General features: G+C 34.9%; 1 protein-coding gene across 1 annotated transcript; it reads left to right on the plus strand.

Moving 5' to 3' along the window:
• Nucleotides 1-960: 960 nt before the first annotated feature.
• Nucleotides 961-21,966, plus strand: LOC128233083 (protein wntless homolog B-like). The gene is made up of 13 exons (XM_052946961.1): nt 961-1,124; nt 3,469-3,638; nt 4,266-4,389; nt 5,383-5,507; nt 6,886-7,056; nt 7,822-7,999; nt 8,361-8,488; nt 8,993-9,090; nt 9,816-9,879; nt 10,678-10,821; nt 12,376-12,529; nt 13,500-13,580; nt 14,700-21,966. Exons 1-13 carry the CDS (start codon nt 1,019-1,021, stop codon nt 14,807-14,809), a joined length of 1,653 nt encoding a protein of 550 aa, XP_052802921.1. The 5' UTR covers nt 961-1,018; the 3' UTR covers nt 14,810-21,966.
• The last annotated feature ends 231 nt before the right edge of the window (nt 21,967-22,197 follow it).

Genomic DNA, 22,197 nt, shown 5'->3' on the forward strand with positions numbered 1-22,197 from the left:
CATTTCGGTGGTCGGGTGACCCTCGGCACAGCGTATCAGGGGCGCAATTCAGGATTCGGGGTTCAAGATGTGCGTAAAAGGTTCAGGGTACTGTCCGCATGGCTTTAGATTGCCACTCTGCTTGTATTAGCACTGTAATACGGAGAAAATATTTTGGTGGTCACTGGTCGGGTGACCCTCGGCACAGCGTATCAGGTGCGTAATTAAGATTTTGTTGATATGTACATTCGGAGTTAATGTGACTTGTATTTCATCTGATATTTTTATTACGTGGACAGGGGCGCAATTCAGGATTCGGGGTTCAAGATGTGCGTAAAAGGTTCAGGGTACTGTAGGCATGGCTTTATATTGCATCGCTGCTTGTATTAGCACTGTAATACGGAGAAAAAAATGGTGGTCGGGTGACCCTCGGCACAGCGTATCAGGGGCGCAATTAAGATTTTGTTGATATGTACATTCAGCGTTAATATGACTTTTATTTGATCTGATATTTTTATTACATGGACATATTTCGAAAATTTAAGCGTATTTTTTTCTCTTTAAATGAAATAAAAATAAACTTGGACGGTTTTAGTGTAGTGGGCGGGGCCAGGACAGGTGCTCAGAATTATATTACTTTCTTACATTGAAACAAACAATATTCCTCTACTACATTTAGATACAAATTTGTTTTTTTTTATCTTCCAAAAAATTATATGCTTTATATAATAAATATATTTATTACCAGTTTTGCTAAAGTTTGTATTTTGAAGGCCCTTTCCCGCCATCCTCGGTACGCTGACTATTCACGTATTAAAATACTTAAAGTAATCGGAATAAATTAGCATGGGTTCCGAGAGGTTTTCTACATACTGGCACATATCCCAGATAATGGTTATGGTCCGATACCGGAGACCGTGAATTAATAAAACTTGTGCTTGGTTCCCTTTGAGGTGTATCGGGAACCACTCTTATTATGACTGACATTTCCGGCAATTAATTTTTATGAGTGTTCAGAACATTTTTGTAATTTTACACAATGGCAGGCGTTGTCCTTGAAACATTGAGTTGGAAAAAACTTATCATTTTAGGAATCTCATTGTTATTACTGCTTATTGCCTTCTTTCTGATCGGTGGTTTAGTAGGTAAGAAAAACAATCCTAGAATTTATAACATTTTTCTTGTGTTTGAAGTTGGTGTGAATTAACAAAAATCGTAAAATAAGGATCGAAAAGAAACATAATCCAGAAAAGTTTATCTGTACCTCTGAACTGTTTTTGTTTATAGGAGTCCTGGCTTTCATTAACAGATTAATAGTAGCCTCAATTGTGTGTTTGAGGGGAACTTTCTTAACATTTTGACATTTATTCTATGTTCCCCTTGTAGTCTAGCTCTTTGTCTATCTCAGATAAAAGGAAGGGCCCAGATAATCTGAGAAGAAACGCTTATGTTGATATTCACAAGTTTCAAGCTAGAGAGAGAATTCATGTTGATATTCACAAGTATCAAGCTAGAGAGAGAATTCATGTTGATATTCACAAGTATCAAGCTAGAGAGAGAATTTGTGTTGATATTCACAAGTATCAAGCTAGAGAGAGAATTCATGTTGATATTCACAAGTATCAAGCTAGAGAGAGAATTTGTGTTGATATTCACAAGTATCAAGCTAGAGAGAGAATTCGTGTTGATATTCACAAGTATCAAGCTAGAGAGAGAATTCATGTTGATATTCACAAGCATACATGTGATAATTTCTTGGGTCGATTCCGGGACACCCATCGTAATGTCAACGCACACTAGGGGGGTCCGGGGGCATGCTCCCCCGTAATTTTTTTTAAATGGGGAACGTCTGTGGTGCATTCTATAGCATATCTGGGGCTATTTTAGTCGTTTTTAACGTCGGGAAAATGTACCTATTTTGACTGCCAAGACGTATTTTTTACTTGACATGGTTGTTTTTTTTTCTGCATTTTCTTGAAAAAATAAAACCACCAGATATTTTCCCAGGCTTTAAATGAAGTGCTAACCAGGAGGATATGCAGTCTACTTTCGGTTTCATCAAAACAGGAAATAAACAACTATACGGGCACCTGTTTTCCCGCGCTTTTGAGAACATGCGTTACAAAATACTTATTTTTTTATCACATTTAAAACGTTTGCAATTTATGACACACAATATTTTTCAGACGATAAAGAAGATTTTCCAGTCGATGAGCTTTTTTCCGTTTGGAGATGCATATAATTTTGATAGAGACGTGTCAACAATCGGCTGTATAAAGCGATCACGTGACTTACCATGGTCACGTGATTAAAGCACTATATAACCACCTGTAAACCCCATATCGTCAGTTTTATTTCGGCGTAAAAATACACACGATAGTTCGGAAAAAAGGTCAAAACACTAAAATTCCTTATGGACGCATAAGTTGTTAAAAGTATAACGACGTATCGACTTTGTAATTTGAAAGGAATATGGGATGTTTTCCGTGTTTTAATTTTGTTTTTTTTACTCATTTTGTCACTTTCTTTGAACTTACCTTTATGCTCGTTTGTTGGTAAAATGTGTGAAAAATATCAATTCATCAATTAAAAGCTATCATTCATAAGACCAAACAAATCCATATGAAAACAATGAATTCGTATACAAGAACCCTCCCCCACTCGTTAAGCACAACAATAGGCCGATAGATCAATTATCGGGTGATTGACGATGACCTCGACGACACACGTACCAATTAACGGATTAGTGTCAACATGTCCTGTGTTTTACGACCAGTGTACCGGACAGGCAAAATAGCTGACTTACATTGGTAAAATTAAGATAATCGATTCCGATTCCGAGATTTTATTTTTTTTTCGTGACTTTCCGGGACAAACATGCACCCTCCGTGACTCCGTGACAGAGATACGATTTCCGGGACAATCCCGGACGTCCGGGACGTTATCACATGTATGTTCACAAGTATCAAGCTAGAGAGAGAATTCGAAAAGGGGTCTCAAGAGAGAGGCTGTCAAACTCGCACCTGTTTCAATAAAGGACTTTCTTAGTAACTTCAAAGATCTTAAATCTGTTGGAAAGTCATAGTTGGCATCATGTTTTCTGTTCTTGTTGCCTTAGGTGTGTTTTCAAGTTAAAAAATAATTAAATTTCAGTTGTTACAAATAAATACAAAAAAAAATACACTAAGAAAATTCTACTTTACAAAAATGGTTATTAAAACAGGCCCCTGATAGCTATTTTGAGCTACAGAAAACAGGATTGATTTTTTTCCTAATAATATTATTTGCATGAATCATTGGTATATATATATATTCCATAGACTATCTTTATTCCTGTGTACATGTATGTAAAAAAAATTGATGTTAGTATTATAAAAGAAGATTTGATTATCATATTCATTGTGGCAAAAGTCATCATTGCCATCATATAATAGCTGTCATTAATAATCTTAAATACTGACAAGAACAGAGATAATGATTCAATTTCAGCCCCTAATCCTTCCAACTTTGTGTATGTTACTGGTACAACATGCATCGATGACTCCGGTTCGAGGAACAGCTCTGAGTGGTTCATTCCCAGAGGGGGTGTTGAAAAGTGTACGCAGGTTGACACATTTGAAGATCCCTACATCCGTGATCACCATGTCAGATCTGGCCAGGTAAGACAGCCAGAATTCAATTCCTGAATGACTCAGATTATTGTCAGATAGGATGATAGTCCAAGTTTTGGCTCTGAGTCTCCCTTGGGTGTGTTTCATAGCAACCTTACCACATTCTTGTATACCAGAGCGATGATGTTATGTGTACAATGTGAAAGAGTTAGATTTATCATTGTCAAACCTCTGTAGAATGAGAACCAATTTGAAGCCAACAGATCATGGACAGCCCAGATTTAACTGGGGCTGACCCTCCTTTGTTCTCTTCTCTCAGATGTGTAAAGTTTAAGATGTCATTCATCGTTGTTACATAACCACTTATTTATGTGTAAGTTATTTTAATTGTGGAAAGGCAAGCAGCTGGATTTTGCTCTTTGCAGCAGTACATAATTTAACTTTAGCATAATGCCATTATACATGTAGGTAGTGTTTTCATTCTGGCTGCTTCACCTGTGGGAAGGCAAGCAGCTGGACTTTATTCATTGGCTGCAGTACATAATCTAACTTTCCCATTTATATAAAATGTAGGTGGTGTTTTCTTTCTGGCTGCCCCACCTGCGGGAAGGCAAGCAGCTGGTCTTTGTTCATTGGCAGAAGCCCATAATCTAACTTTCCCATTTATATATGTAGGTGGTGTTTTCTTTCTGGTTGCCCCACCTGCGGGAAGGCAAGCAGCTGGACTTCAGTCCTTGGCAGCAGTACATGATTGCTGTTCTCCAGGTGGACATCTCATACAATGAAGACATTCCCCTGGGTGAGTACCTTACTGGCATCTAATTAATAAAATTAGTCAACTAACTCAATCATTAGTCCAGTTCTTTGTCTGATCAATAACTTTTTGTGGGTCAGAATGTGTTTTTGCATATCTTGGACAGGTTTGATTACCAGCCAAATCGCTCAAGTCACTTCAGAGTAAGCGCTCTTTAATTATATAAATTACGTAAAATCCGTCTAGTACAATTAATAACTTTCAGAAGCCTTTGTCCAATCATCACCAAATGTATTCCGAATGTGTATGGCAAAATAACTTGGTCAAGTTCAATAACTAGTCATGTTGCCTCAGTCAATCCAGAGTTATGACCCTTGAATTGGCAAAAACTGTATGAACAGGGCCCGCTCGCTAAATTTGGTGAACTTACAACCAGTTATCACCACACTTAGCATCCTATAAATAGGATGTCTGTATTTTGTGACATTAGGCATCTTGTTTAATAACCATTAAGCATTAGAGCTCTTAAAATCATTGCAAGAAGTATTTCACACATTTTTTTTTTCAATGTGAACCATGAACAAGTCTCTTTAAACAAATCATATGTGCATGTTCCCCATCCTGTGAGTTGGGATGCAGTTAATTAGCAATTAAATCATATGGACCAACTTGTTATAACAATTTTCACAGCTTCAGCTAGAACTCCAGTGTGATACATGAATATCCATATCTCATACAGTCATATAGGCTTAAAATACAGTCGAACCCTGTTCGCTCAAACTCCCAGGGACCTTGAATACCTCGAGCCTGGTAAAATTCCAACCAAGCAGGAACGTTTACCTTTAGTTTAAAGAAATTGGTCCTGTGCATTTAGTTTGAGCCAACGAGGATTTCATGCCAAGCGATTTCGAGCCAACAGGTTTCGACTGTGCATGTGTTATCATATACAAGCATGCAAGAAATGTTTTGGATTAATTCGTTCCAATGAGTTTACCCCATTATCACAATGTGATCAATGTTTCATACATTTATTCTTAGCGGAAGACGCCATATTAACATTAGACGCAAGGATCGGGTATCGTGAGAAAACAGATGGGAAAAATGATTGGAAGGAACTGGCGAGGTCACTGGAGGAGAGGAAACTCAACTGCTTCCTTCCTAAGGTTAGTGTTAGGAATAGGTTCCAGTAACCGATTATCGATAGTACAATTGTTTTTTGACAATTCCTTAATTGTAGTTTTATTCTTATACAATAACTCGCAATAAAAGGCCTAGTTTAATGAATGTTTGGCATGGCAATCCCCTGCTGTGCATCTCCTGCTGATTGCTCTGATGTCACAGTAGGGGCCAATTTTCTGTTTATATGTTTATTGGCTCAGGGTCATTTAGGGTCCATTTCTATAATAAAACATCCAAAACTGCACAGCAGGATACTCAGATATGAGATCTGATAAGACAATTAGGCAATTAGAATAAAATTAACGCACAAAAGTTGTGTACAATACATGTAGTTTTGGGGGGTCACTTATAGAAGGATTAAACTAGGCTTTTATATATGCTTATGTTATGTGTAATTACATCTCTGACTATATAGCAGGATCCTCTAAGTTTTGGTTGTATTGTCCCAAATACAAATGTAACTGACCTTCTAGAGGTTTAGAAAAAATGTTTTTTGGAAATGTGAACCAACCTTAAACTCAGTTAAAGATGAACTCTTACTCCCAAATATGATTTACCACATTTTAAACCATTGTTTAATTTACCAAAAAGAATGAATAAATGTTGAAAACAATGATTCTTGTGAAGAATACCGAGTTTAATTTGAAAGAAAGGTGCAAAAAACATGGTATTTATACCTTATGACACAATAGAAGATCACAGTAAATCTTTTAGCATTCACCAATCATTTAATATTTTTGCGTTTTCAGCTATTAAATACACGGTTACAATCTTGTTATCAGTAATTAATATTTTCCATAAATGCATTATTTAGTAAGTAGTTAAAGGTTTATCACTCAAAATTTATGTTTGTTATACATGTGTATGTATTGAATTTGAATAAGAGCGTCACTTTAACCCTTTTGTTTTTGGTTGGCAGCCTGTTCCTTCTTGGAACTCGAATAGTTCGGGATTAATGCTGAAACAGGATTGGCAGATTGTATCTGCAGACTATTGAATAGTTGTAAAGATTGTATTTTACATGGACATTAAAATCATAGAAAGTACCTTGGCAATGATTATTAATCATGGCTTAGACCCCTTTTGAAATTGTTTCAAAGTCATTAATTTAATGACTTTGAAACAATTTCAAAAGGGGTCTAAGCCATACTCAAACAAACCCCTGGCTTTTTTTCAGGATTGATGATTATCAGCTGTTAGAACCCTTTGACTATATTATGGGATTATGGGGCTTGTTTTATTAACGATCTTAGTTATAAATTGAAATGATCTTAATGTAATATTTTCATTATTTTGCTACAGGTTTTTGTGAACTGAATTTAAGCTACATACTTAATATTGAACTGCTTTGTTGTTGAACAGAAGGTGGAGAAGTACCAGTACAACTGTGAGGCGTTGGCATTCTTCGAGCTGGGGAGTCTACACCATGACTACTACCTTGTGAACATAAGGATCCCGACAGACCCGGTGGTGCTGGACAGGCGAGAAGGCATGAACCAGGCCATTGGCAAACTCGAGGATCTCCATCTAGTGGTTAGTACTGGCACTGTGTTTACTTAAGGACAAATTCTTGTTTTGGTGTCGTTCATGCTGTATGAACCCTCGGCTAGATTTTGCAAATCCATGAAGCAGATCAGGGTTTTGGGAAAATTAACAAAATTGCGCCTGAATTTTCATCCTGCATGAACACACAAAATAAGAGTCAGTCCTTGTATTTACATTATTGAGAATTTTAAATTTGTGTTTTACATAGGCCTGACCCAGGTGAGTAAGCATCGAAAAAAAAACATGCAAAAAAGCTGGCATTTAAAAGTACATGTGCAATGCTATATTTATAAATAGAGTAAATCGTAGTAAGTTCACAACAGTGATTAACCAGCCTGATTGTAATGACAGCTTAAAGAGGCCGTTTCCTGGGTAAAAGCCAGTACTTGTGTCGATTTTTAAGAGGCCAAAAGAACAGGAACCGAACCCACACCCTCTTGGGTGAGGGGTGGACAGCTATACCATAAGACCACTCTCACCCACTTCTTGGCACTGGGAACATCTGAATATTGGCTATAAAAATCACCGAAAAAACAACAACTTGCAGGCTTTCTGCATTAATTATGTTGTAAAACTAAAAAAGCATAAACAAGTTTCTTGTTAAAAATTACTTTAGTCTTAATTTTGTGAATGTCTTTATAATTCTTACAGATTTGATAGGGATTAATAATAGATATAGGCCAGAACACAGCAAACATATTTCATTGCTCTTTATGCCAGTTTGATTGATTTATGCATGTCTTGCTTTACCAGGCAATCCACCAAAATGGTGGTTTTACGAAGGTGTGGATCAGCATCAAGTCAGTGATGTTCCCATTGATAATAGCTGTGATGATCTGGTTCTGGCGTCGGATACAGCAGCTTACTCGCCAACCAAACCTCCTGGAGAGAACGCTGTTGGCCCTTGGCATTGCCATGTCTGTTCTTAACTGTAAGTAGCATTGTTTACATTCTTGGTTTTTACGCTTGATTATTTTCAATTTGTTGCCGAAAACACATGTGTATAATAGGATTTACTTCAAGCAATAGTTATTGTTACATGAATTGTTGTTTAAAATATTATTTAACAAATACCTTTCTCAATCAAGTTATTATAGCTGAATGGATCTATACTAGACCGTTCGGGGTTGTTGTCGTTTTAATGAAAAGAAGGGATTAAATTGTACAAAATGGCCCTTGTGGCACTCTTTTTTAATGAAAGCCATTCGGATTATGACTCATGTGGCAGGTATATTATGCTCTGCATTGTAACTCTTGTTAGAAAACTTTAGTTAACTTGTTTTCAATTTCAGGTCCTCTGGAGTACTTCTCCTTGGCATTTGACATGCCGTACATGCTGCTGTTGACGGACATACGTCAGGGATACTTCTATGCCATGCTGCTCTCGTTCTGGATAATCTTTACAGGGGAACACATCATGGTAAGTTAAATGATTTCGTAGTATCAACAGAATCTATAAATGTGTAATGTTTCAGCCTATTAAGTCAAAGACTTCAATTAATGTGTAGTTTCTTTGTCACAAGCATATTATCTTTGAACTCTTGTCTTTGAAGGAAATGTAAAAAGATCAGTCGACCTAAACTGTTTTTTGTAATTGACCATAACTACTATAGCTTTAAATTGAACCACTTTGTCATGAACCATAACTACAGTAGCTTGTGCTTGAACTCAAGCAAAATGAGGAGTATTTTCTTTCTTTTCCAGGTCAACCTTTACTGTTTATCAAGGCCTATTTTATTGTTATTTTGAAAACTATCAATACATATATCTATACCTTCACAAGCAATCATACATACTTGAAATACAACTTATAGTCAACAATTTACAATATTTACATTTCTTTTTCATAATGTTTACTTCTCGTAAAGTTTTACCAATTGTAGAAATATATCAATAGCTTTAAACTAATTATTGATTGTTACAGGACACGACGGAGCGTAATCGACTGGTTGTGTACTGGAAACATCTCCTGGCCGTGATCATTGGCTGCTTCTGCCTCCTCCTCTTTGAACTCTCTGAAAGGTTGGTACCAATTTACTGTCAATGCATATGTATGTAAGCATTTAGACATTTACTTTAAAGTGACACTCTTATTCAAAATCAATACATACACATGTATAACAAACATAAATTTTGAGTAATACATCTATAACTACTTACTAATTAATGCAATTATGGAAAAAATAAATTACTGGAAATAAGATTGTAATCGTGTATTCAATAGCTGAAAACGCAAGAATATTAAATGATTGGTGAGTGCTAAAAGATTTACTGTGATCTTCTTTAGTCTCATAAGGTAAAAATACCATGTTTTCTGCATCTTTCTTTCAAATTAACATGGGTATCCTTCATAAGAACCATTTTTTTTCAGCATTTATTCACCTTTTTGGTAACTCAAAACAATTGTATTAATTGTGGTAAATATTAATTGGGAATAAGAGTGCATCTTTAAAACAGGATTATTTCGGAGTACTGCTGATTTGATGTGAGGCGGTTTTAGAATCAACTTTTATGGAACAGTTATTCTATGAAATACACATACAACATTTAGAGAATATTGAACCAATTTTCTTTACTTTAATAAATGTTGTTTAACACTTTTTAAAAATTGTCTAAGATTGAGTGTTGTTTTATTGCTTTATGCATGTAGTTCAACACCTTAAATGAATTCTCAGTGTTGGCTTTTGTTTTTATGGTACAATATCTAGTCATCAATATTTCATTGGTGTCTCGATTCCTTGTTTCAGGGGAGTTCAGCTGGTGAACCCGTTTTTCAGCATCTGGGTGACAGACTTGGGGGCACGTCTTGCTGTATCCTTAACTTTTGCCACTACCCGACATTGTTTTCTAAGTGATATGTAGGCAGGGTCTTAAAAATTAGTGTCATTGTAAGTGGCAATGTCAGGTATGTTAATTTGTCACATATATCAGCAGATTTCAGTTTAGTTTCTGCAGCAGGGTGATTTACCCCCTTGACACTCATTTGCCCCCCCCCCCACCCCCACCCAAACCCCACACCAAAATAGCTTCAGCCCTTCAGCTACTAAGTTTATTAAATTCCTGAGTGTCTGCATCATGCAAAAACTTTCTAAACAAACCATTTAAGTTATTCAAATGAAACTTGGTACACATGTTGCAAGATACAATACACAAATTTATATATCAAGGCCAATCAGTCTCTGATAATATGTATGTACGGGTAGTTAACAATTCTAATACTATTGAATGCAATAACTATTATAATTGAATGCAATAACTGTTACAATAAAACAGAATTACAGCATGTTTTTCAACATGTTGTTCTTTAATTATGGTAACTTAGTGTTGAGTATATACCTGGTGTCTACACAGTACATCTGTTTACCTGGTGAAAAATGATGACAGCTTTTCCTCAATGGACACATAGAGGATAATTGTTCATTTCAGTGTATGATAACAATATCCCAGAGTGAGACCCAAAAGCTTTACTTAATTTTTGTTACCTTATATGCGTAAAAAGGTTATAAAAGGACATTTAATTGTAGTTTTCCGAAATTGCTAAATTGTATACGTACTTGACTGCATTTCAGTAATGTAAAATGGAGATGTTTCCTTGACTTACAAATACAGTTATCATTCATCATCATTGCCGCCATATCGGCAGCGGGATATTTCTTCTTCCTGTGCTACATGATCTTTCTGGTGTTCCGCAACATCAGCGCTAAGCGTACTGCCCTGCCCTCCATGACATCCGGCCGGAGACTCTACTATCTGGTAAGCTGCTTACCCATTAGTGTCAACACTGTGTTTACCTTTGTGACGACATCGGCAAAAATGATTTCTGTGGAGGAAGTAACATTATCAAGAAAATTAATGTGAATATATTTCAATGAAGTAACTATTGCCTCATCCTTCTTAATTAAAGGGCACATTTCTTCATGCTTTAATAAATAAATATCGCATGGCTTCCAGTGTGACAGTGCATATTGTAAACATTAGGGAAATACTCTTACCTGAGGTGAAACTGATGGTAACAGTATTTACCGGAGTGTTGACAATATGTACTGTCATACTGGGCGACATGCAATATTACATATAGCCCTTTCACCATTACCCAGCTTTCAAGGTTAATCAATTAATTCTGTAATTATTTCTGTAACAATACACTTAACAAAACTTATAAGTATACAGGTATAAATATGCTCATATCTCGGTAAATACTGGCCTGATTTGGCTGAAATTTTCAACAAATATTGCTTAGATATACGGTATGTTGTTTTATTTATTACATTTCATAAATGATCAGATTTAAACACACAAAAATCAATAAATGTGATGACGCGTAAAATGTAAATGTCACAATACATAAAAAAAAGAGAATCTGACACCAACGGTTGAATTTGACCAAGTCTAATAACGTGTGTGTCCACCCTGACTGTTGATCACAGCAATGCAGCGTCGACGTTCCTGCCTTTGTTATAGATCATAATGAGAGGGAGTGTAGTGTACAGGAATTGTAATTCTATTTCAGCTAATTACAGAGTTACTGCCCTTTGTTACTTTTTTCTTGTCCGGAGCATAACTTGAAGACTATTGGATGGAATTTAATAAAGCTTCATACAGTGATAGATCATAAATGAGAGGAAGTGCAGTGTACAGGAACTACAATTCTATTTCAGCCAATTACAAAGTAATTGCCCGTTGTTACTTTTTTATTGTCCTCAGCATAACTTGAAAACTACCGGATAGAATGTAATAAAACTTTATACAATCGTACAGCACAATGAGAAGGAGTTCAGTGTACATGAATCATTACACTATTTTAGCAAATTACAGAGTTATTGTCTTTTTTTGTGTTGGTTTTTTTTTTGTCAAACTTTTATCCGTACAGTAACTTGAAAACTACTAGATGGAATTTCATAAGACTTCATACAATGATAAATCATAATGAGAGGCGGCATTCGGGGATATTAATCACCTTCAGTGATAGCTCTAGTTTACATTGATACATGTATACGATAGCGTTCTGAGACCATCTTTACATTGCTAAAGGTATCAGGAAGGAGCTGGTTTATTGCTTGAAATTACATTAAATCATAAAACTCAAATCACATCCCCCAAGTACCCTAAAGTTGGAGACAAAATAAAAACATGCATGATAGATAATTACTTATATATTATTCTTCATGGAGTGATAGCATTTTGTGCTATTATTTGGTAAGTTTTACCAAATACAACTTAGTAATGCTAATCTTATCCTTCACAGAGCGATAGCATTTTATGCCAAATAATACCAAATACAACTAAGTATCATCTTTTTCTCCTCAGGGCCTGATTTACAGATTCAAGTTCCTGATGTTGGTGACCCTGGTGTGCTCCGCTTTGACCGTCGTCTTCTTCATCCTCAGCCAGCTTAGCGAGGGCCAGTGGCAGTGGATGGAACAGTCTCCCGCACTGCACTACACCAGCGCTTTCTTCACAGGTTAGATTATTCACACCACTAAACAGCTACACCACAACACATTTTAAGCTCATTCTTTTTTGTGTGTTTTTGTTCTTTTTTTTTTAAGTTGAAGTATCGTTAAAGCATATGTGTCACCGTCAGCATTGTCATCCACAAATAAGCTATAAACTGTTCAACATATTCACATGAAACTTGGTACATATGTTGCCAGAGACAATACACACCCATATAGCATGGTCCGTTAGTCTGGCTATAATATTTGTTCAGTTAGCGAGGGCCCTTCTTGGACTAAAACAGACTAGCGTTTAGATTCGCACTACTACGCTCTGGATAGGTTAACTCCCCTGTCTTCTTTGAAAAGATAAAAGTTCCATTTACATCTTGTGATTGATGACCATATTGGTTAATGTTTTGTGTTTTGAAAAGTCATCCAACCCCACGACCGTTCAACCCAATAATTATTGTTTACCTTTCTTCATGTGTGTGAGATCTAAATTGTATGTTTACTCTATATTTATAACGGGCAGTTTCTAAGGCCATGTCTAATTTAAGACTTCTAAGGGAACAGCATTATACCTTAGCACTCAGCACGTCACGGAAAAACAATGTTTGCCAACTTGTTTGTATATACCGGTATGTACATATTTAGTTAGCAGTATTGATATCATTCTACTTGGTTGTGCAGATGTCCTTTGCTAGATAGCAGGATTTATATCCTTTTCATTGACTTACTAAGCATGTTTCATTCATGGATAATAAAATTTAGGATTGAGGGCTTTCTTTCTAAGATTGCTGTATGGTTGTTAAGTTTGTTATTTGCGTGACATTTGCATTAGAAATAATATGAAGTACCTTGAAATGAATATAGATGGCTTTTAAGGATTCTAAGCCCTTTAACCCTGCTTTGGGTCTGAATCCCTCATACTCAATCTAGATTTTCAGGTCTTGGATATTCAGTTTGTTATCATCCATGTTGATGTGATTACAGGGGTGTATGGGATGTGGAATGTGTATGTGATCGGCCTGCTGTCGTTGTACGCTCCCTCACACAAGCAGTTTGCCCCGACAAGTAAGTACACATAGCTGTTTTGTTGAAACCCCTTGCATATGTGCCGTAAGATAATTTCAGGCCAAAAATGTTGTGGAGTTATGCCCCTTGAACAACTCAGAACAAGAGAGGCAAACAGTCACAAGTTATGCTCATCATAGTTGTAATTCTCCTGTTTATAGGAAGGGACGTATTGTAGATTCACACACGGCGGACGGGCGGGCAGCGGTTTCCAGCATGTTGTCCGATCAATAACTTTATAATAAGTCTTTATCTAATCATCACCAAATTTGGTCAGAATGTGTATGAGCTTAATATAATTTTAATAACCAGCCATATCGCTATAGACAATCATGCGTTTTCATCCTATAATTATAGAAATAACTTAAAATTGGATCAATAACTTTAGAAGCCTTTGTCCATTCATCAACAAATTTGGTCAGAATGTGATTGGGCAGAAAATCTCGGTCAGGTTCAATTTCCAGCCATGCCGCCTCAGTCACTCCAGAGTTATGACCCTTGAATTGGCAATAACTATTCACAGTATCCGGTCTCTAAACTTGACTTATTGTAGAACCACTTATCATTAAACTTGGTGTCCATAAAAGAGGACAGGCGTAGTTTGAGATAGTTGGCACTCTTTTTCATGTTGGTTAAATTTAAGAATTTCACGGGTCATAACACCTTAGTTATTAGGGCGACTTGGCTGGTTTTCAAACCTGCCTATTCACATATTATCCAAGTTTCTTGATGATTGGATAAATGCTCCCAATGGACAACATTAAGTTTCTGTGATTGAAGCAATTCATGGGTTACAACTCTGAAGTGACCGGAGCTTCACAGCTAATTAGTGATCTTATCCAAAATATTCTGCCCATAAACATCCAAGGTTTGGTGATGATTGGACAACAGCTCCGGAGAGTGGACAACTTAAAGCGTGCTGCCCGCCACCTCCGCTCACCTAAGATGAAAACATAATATGACGGGCACCTAAAAATATGGATGAGCTTTTGGGATATGTTTCAAGTATTCTAGTGGGATAAATAAAAATGGCTTTGATTTTGTGATGTTATATTCTTATTTTTTGTTGTCACAAAATCGAGACTGACTAATCACTGCTAGCTTTTGTTTCTTGTTCAGGTGTGTCCGATGAGAACAGTCGTGAGGAGGAGGTCCAGCTGACCTACCTGCCCTCCAACTCTGAGGGGTCTGCTATCCAGGCCTTCGCAAGTAAGGCTGCCATGGACTAGACAGGCCTATGTCAGCCTCACCCACCTTGATTAGACACACCTATCTCCATCTCACGAGGACTTTCCAGCTACCAAGGGTGTAGGGGGCTGATCACTATCCAGGCCCAGGCTGCATACTCTCGTTTTTCTACATCGCCCACTTAATCCTAGACTCAGCTATCCTCTGTCTACCCCAACAGTTGGGTGGTCGAATAAGTACAAGCCCACATGATTTTTAATTCGAATTTTATGGAATAGGGCTTCTTACAATTTCTAAAGTCAAGTTATAGTTTAAGAATTCAGGCTTCTAAAAGTCTAATTTTGATGAATTCACACTGAATATCCCCAATAGTTCTGGACTATGTACGCCATTTTCTGTTTAATAATAATTTATTGTACGGTAAATGTAGAAAATATGGTTTTTGTTTTAACATACAATGTTGATATACATATATATATATATGTATATATATAATTGGATTGGGACAACAGTTATAAACAACGTTAGAACACAGCCTTCCCCGACATTCTCCACACCACCATGGCTCTCACGCTATGAGAGGATGGCATTAAAAGCCTTCGATGCCAAGTCTACCATCAACTATTATCAGCCCATTAATTAAGGCAATGATGTCTACCCATTGGACTGTAATTATAATGTGTAATTTTTTCACCCGTGAACAACTTTTTTACCAAATCTTAGATTTACCTCCAATGATTTAAAAAAAATCCCAGATGATAATCATTGATTGATAAATTTATAACCAGGCCAATCCTTTGAAATTTCCAAATGGTCAGAACTAGTTGTACCCTTTAAAAAATATATTGTACAGGGTTATTTAAGTGCATTCATTCTGATACCATGATTGAGACCTTCCAATGTACAGTTGTAAAGAATATCTTTTGCTCGATAGTTGCATTAACAATAGTAGAAAGCACTTTGTAATGGATATACATTGCATTAGAAACAATTTACTCATAGGTCATGGAGTCGGACTTCCCGAATTTTGAACTGTATTTTTCGGGATTTGGACTTTGGGTCCTTTATCATCCCAGATGGTAGTAATCACGGTTCAATACTTTTATAATAAAATAAACTTATTAAATGAGTGCCAGTAAATTGATTTATTGTTTTACATGTATGTGAAATTTTCATTTATTATTGTTGTTGATGAAAATGTTGTGTATTGGGTCTCGTTAGTGAGGTTAAACAGGGTCTGATGAACTGATATTTTATCATAAGTAATGTTTTGTCAAAAATTTGCTTGTTATTTACATTGGACTTTTTTGTTAATTACATATATTACCATGGAAGGCTTTTTTACACTTGTATGATCATTTTAAGCTTGACTATTCAAAGAATATGAGAGCTTTTCCACTCACCTTAGCATCAGCTTTGGCGTCACACCTTGGTTAAGGTTTCAATGTAAGATTACTTAAATCTATATCTTACCAAATACGTTGTGTATTGCCTCTTAACTTAAGACACGAGTTCCCATCCATTAAAACGACTTAATTAATCAAATTAGATAACTGTATTTTGCATATAATGCTAATTATGTCCCTTTATTAATTGACTAATAAATTCTGGTTAAGGTGTTGCATGGAAATGTATCAGCAATTACTTTTGAATTGGACTTGAATACAAGGGATCCTTACTACCAAACTTACTTAACTATTAAGTCAGATAATTATTTTGTATGTAATGTAATTATTATTCTACTTAGAAATTGTGATTAAAAGCAATGACATAGTTAAGCGCGATGTCTCTGTGACAGATCTTGTTTTAAAAAGGTTTCTGTTATTTTTGGGGGCATTTAAATCAAGATCTTCAAATCTGCATGCCATTACAGACTTTATTGTTCCGTAATATCTACTGCTGAATTCTATGCCAAAAAGTTTGTGTTGTTTGGCAAGTATTTTTGTGCTGTCTTCCAGTTTAAAATCAAACATTTTGTTTATGTTCACATATTACAAATTTATGTACATCTGTCATATCATTTATACATTTCTATACATTTATACTGATTTAAAGTTAGATTTTTATGGCTGTTTTTTTTTTCAAAACTGTGATTCAGTGGTTGTGGCTTACATATAGCAAGGTTAATGTAAAATTGTAGAAATTCATCTGTTTTTTGCACTTTTTAAAGATGCATTATTACTCCCAAATAAGCAGTACCAATTAATAAGATAAAATTTATTTACCAAAAAGGGTGAATAAATATCGAAAACAATGGTTCTTATGAAGGATACTGTGTTGAAAGAAAGGTGCAGAAGACAGGATATTTCTACCTTATGAGACGATAGTTGATCACTGTTAATCTTTAAATAATAACAAAAGACAAGAAGGTGAATATTCGTGCTGTGATCTTTTTACAGTTTTGTATTAACCCTAACCATGTATTTATTGTTTGTTTTGCATTGTCTTAAATTTTATAAAATGTTGTGCTTTAAGTGTGAAACCAAATGAACTCTAAATTATGGTTTATTTAATATTAAGTTGATGTTCTTTTTTTGTAAAATTTTGACATTTGTGCCATTTTTACTGTATAGTATTTTGTTTGCACTTCACCAGCAGTTTGCTGTATATTGAAATGACCTGTGGTTATAACTCGTGTGTGAATTATTAAATAGTAAAATTTGCCTAGCTAACATGGACAAGTTTCTATTAAAATTAAGATACCTTTCATTATAACTAGAAGTATCTGATAAGTATTTCATTATCCCAATGTCATCATAACTAAAGTCATCATTAATAAGTTGATAGTACTAGTGTACCGAAACGCAAAACATACAAGTAATAGTTAGAACATATAAGGTAAATCTTAAAGTGAGTGAGGCATTTTAAGTTGTCAATATTTAATGATTGATCCCATTTTTTTCTACCATTTATTTTGAACGAACATAGTAGGGCACGCAAGCATATTCCATGATGCACAAAAGCGCTACTTGATCATTAAATTTTGCTTGCTTGCCCTACTGCATTCATACAGCTTAATCGCAAGAAAAATGTGATCAATACTTCTATTAAGTTTTTAAATCATCATTCATTACCAGTTTCATTTGAAAATTAGCAATGTCTTCTGAAATTGAGTATTAATTTTGTTTTGAAAGAACTGTAACCGAAAACATACGTTTGAATAAAAGAATAGCTGATTTTTGTAACGTCGAATATCATTGGTTAAATGATGTCGCGCTAATCCAATCGAAGCGCAATTTTGAAACAAACAATTAAGTTATAGCTCCTTGCATGTTATACAATATTAACGTCAAGATTCATTTATACAAAGGACTAGGCGAATGTAAATACCTTGCCTTAAATGTTATAAATGTCCTAGATTTTAATCTGTTTTCACCAGGCGGGAAACAGACAGATGTTAAAGTACAAATCATAAGGATTAAGTATGGTACTTTTTGAAGGCTGATGCCATTGGTTGGAAATGTAGGTTATAATATAAGATAGTTTTGAGATTAGTTTTTCAACCATATTGTTTGTAAATAAAAGTACATGACTGTATATTGCTTATTCATGGCCATGTACACTTTTATATATAAACATGTTGGTATTAGCCCCATGTTTCTTGTAAGCTGGTTGAAGGTTAGACTCATGAAATATATCTAAGCAAACATGAGCAGTATTTCACGCCTTCAGACATAATTGCAAATGAAATATTATTTCATATGATATGCCCAAAAATAATTTTATCTAGTATGCCAAAAATTATGATTTTTCAATGGGTTTTAATTTCTTCCAAACTTTCTTCTAAAAAAAGATTGTCACTAGCGTGATTTACTGTCATGGCAGATAGGCAACTTGACTGATTATTTTGCTACCGTTGTTTTTGGTTGCTATGGAGACCAAGGTTATTTTTTGACTGCAATAACCCTCTCAGAAGTTATGAACCGAGAGAGCATTCGGGATAGATACTGGTTTCTCCCACCTCAGATAAGTAGATCCAATTATTAAACCATGCTAGAAATTCTTATCCTGCCCACGGGCGAAGATAAAATGCCTGTATGGAACTCCTTTTTAATGGTTACCTCCCTTGTTGAAGACTGTCGTCTGTAGCTTCATGGAAACCTTGTCTTGTGGCAATATTTAGAACGCTTATTATTTATTTCTCGCTTCAAATGTCACCATAAAACAGTTCTCACGCACCTATCAAGAAATAATGCTTCACTCTCCTTAGAACTATTTAAAGAGCGATTTGACCATAATCTGTATCACTGGGCGCATATCCATGACAACCACGAATTATCCCATATATATACGCAATTATTTTCACTAAGCACAAAAGAGTTCCAGCAAAAAAAAACATTTTTACTTAATTTTGTTTAACTGAGGTGGGAGAAAAAGCATCTACCATAGCCGCTCGCGTTAGATAGGTTCATCCCCACCCTTGCACAAGGTGTTTTGCGGAAACTCGGTAAACCTCGTTTGCCCAAAACACCCTACGCTAGGGTCGGAATGAACCTATCTTACTTTGTCGGCTATGGAAGTTCTATTCTTGATAAAAACCAGCAATGAGTTTACAGGAAACACACATGGCTTTTTGTATATACTGTGTTCAGTGTTGTGATAGAGATTTGACTTCAATCCCCATCCATTAAAAGCTTGAACTTTATTATTTGGGCTACAGAACAGTTGACTTTCACAGGCTGTCTAGGGCTCCCTGCTGTCAAACCTACAATGTTTATAAATAATGATGACTCTTTTACATAATTATGTTTATATTTTTTCAATATATGCATCAAAATTATTACAGTTTGGACCAGCCAAAGCAAATAATCAATAGGTAATAGAGCCATTTAGAATTCCCGATGAACAAGCCCAAATTCTTATACTAATGCTAGAACAAATTTTTAAACAAACCCTGCTATATAAAATTCATAATTTGAGAAAGCTCGGAAAACAATTTACAAGTGCAGAGCTTGCGGGCTTGTGTTAATTTCAACCACTGGTGATAGATAGTGTTTATTATGGTCATCTAAATGATTAAGTTTGGGGGCCAGGTACGGCTAACTTTCTTAGTGTTTAGTGCTAAATGCCATGTGAATGCTTTTATATCAACCAGTGCGAACATGTAAGCTTCAAAGTACCTCAGTTTATAAAACCAATTAATGATTAAATGAAAGGAAAATTTGGTGGTTTTGTAATCTGCTTAATTGATCTTAAACCTCTTCTAAATGATTAATTGTGAATCTGGCTGGCAATCCTATTGGCCGAGGCATGAGCCTGAACACTAAATAATAATCATTATGACTAGGCAAACAAAGAAAACTTCTCCATACAGAAATAAATTGTTTCACAATAATTTTGTTTCATTTTCGTTTTTTTGTCATTGTTATGGTCCCATCAGTAGAAGTGTCGGTGCTGTATATATGCAATATAGTTTGTATTTAGTATTGTGAAAGCAACTTTTTAGAGAATTCTCAAGTTATATTTAATCATTACACAACTTTCATTGTAGAATTTGTTTGCTGAATATTTATTTCATCAAGGGCCATCCACAGTGCAAAAGTGGGTGGGGAAGGCCAAAAATAAAAATGTTTCAAATGTTCATGTTTTATTTAGTTTTAGGGAACAATGTTTTAAGGGAGTTAAACATTCATCCATTGTGACATGTTTTGGGGTAATACCGAGTTGACCAATTTTTAATAAAGAAAATTTGATCAGATTTTGGACCAAAAAACAAACAACTTCTGCAATGTGGAAGGCACTTAAACAAATAAGATTTTGTGGTGAATGAAAGACAAAACAAAATGTTATCATTTTGAAAGAACTTGAAGAAATCCAGTAGATATATGCATAATACAATCTTCATACATGTATCTCATCAAAGCATGTACATTTTTCAATGAAATAAGTGAAACCGTATTGTTTTATGAATTTTGATAAAATTGTACACAATTGAAACTGTGTGAAACTGAAAGTATACAGAAACATGTTGATATGGTATTTTTTCACCAACTTTACATAATGTTAGTGATTATAATTTTGATTACAATTTTTACATTACATATTGCAAGCCTTGCAATATTTAGTGGCAGTGTAGACCAAATTGGTGTCTGACAGTGTCGCTTTATGTACATTGTATATGTTTACTTTCTCTGCTGGCAGATTTTGGGTATTTATAAAAATAACTTTTATTCGGTATTTTCTGAATATTATGACATATTTATATTAAATAATCAAATGTTTCTGAATAGTTCAAGCCGGGGGCCATATTCTATAGCCACCTAAGATTTCTCTTAATTTTGAAATTAGGATTCAAGTGTTTTGATTGGACTGTAAAAATAAATGACCAATGGACTAAATGGACTCACTGAGGCATGTCTAAGGATAAGAATAAGATGGATATTGAATACGGCCCCAGAATTATAAATATTCTGATATTCCCCGGGTTATTCTCTGTTACAAACAACATTGTAATTACTTCTGAAAAAATAAAGTAATCTGGTAAATGAATTTCAATAGCCTGAATATTACTTTTTATTTGTACCCGCATAAGAAAACCCCATTTATGTGATAAAATTACGGGTTACATAATTATCTTGCCTTATGAAATGCACTAACAAATGAAATGCTTTTTTTGCCCGCAATTAACTTAAAATGTACATTTTGTGTTTTATCAAGTTATTATGAAATCTTGAAACCAATTAATTTTTAGTCACAAGCTGAAAACAATAATGAATTACGAACTATATAAGAAAAGGTAACGAGGGAGGAATCTCAATAAAAGAAAGTTTAATCATTGTTCAAGTTCAATTTTTAAGAAAATATATACACTGTATATTTACATTTCATTGCAAATATATTATAAAGATAGATTATGCAATATTTTATGCACCAAAAACAGATCTACATTTTAGTTAATTACTTACAAAACAATGTAAATATTTCACCAAATTAAAAAAAAAAATTGATTCAGATGTGGAATATAATATAAGAAAGTTGCAAAAATATTACAAATTGGATTAAGCAACTATCTTTTGTTATATGCCACAGGTTAAATTAAGACATGGATCTTACTCCTATTTTCATGTTATCAATGTTTTAAACATTTTGACCACTTGATATATAAACTTCCTTTAAGAAAATAATTTCATGATCATATGAATTTCATGTTTTTTGAACATCTTTCATATGTTGCAATAAATGTAGTGCTAGAAGCTAATATCCGTGTTTTTGTTGTTTTTTATCATTACGATCAACATCGTCCCAAAGTACCAGTAGCTCAAACTTATCTCCACATTTTAATAAGTCATACTAGGACCTACATCTATGGAAGGTTGTTACTTATGGCTCAATAAAAATGATGTTGTGATTTCTGTAATACATGATGACATTAAACAGGCTGGGTAGGTCGAGTTAACATTTCATTTCAGAGAATTATTTTATTGTGTAC

Source organism: Mya arenaria, chromosome 4, assembly GCF_026914265.1.
Source record: "Mya arenaria isolate MELC-2E11 chromosome 4, ASM2691426v1".
Taxonomy (NCBI): Eukaryota; Metazoa; Mollusca; class Bivalvia; order Myida; family Myidae; genus Mya; species Mya arenaria.

What these genes read in the sequence shown, in the direction of transcription:
- LOC128233083 (XM_052946961.1), top strand. Translation starts at nt 1,019, where the DNA reads ATGGCAGGCGTTGTCCTTGAAACATTGAGTTGGAAAAAACTTATCATT. An exon ending in TGCCATGTCTGTTCTTAACT is followed by an intron (nt 8,000 to 8,360) that starts GTAAGTAGCATT and finishes TTTCAATTTCAG; the next exon opens with GTCCTCTGGAGTACTTCTCC. An exon ending in ACTTGGGGGCACGTCTTGCT is followed by an intron (nt 9,880 to 10,677) that starts GTATCCTTAACT and finishes TTACAAATACAG; the next exon opens with TTATCATTCATCATCATTGC.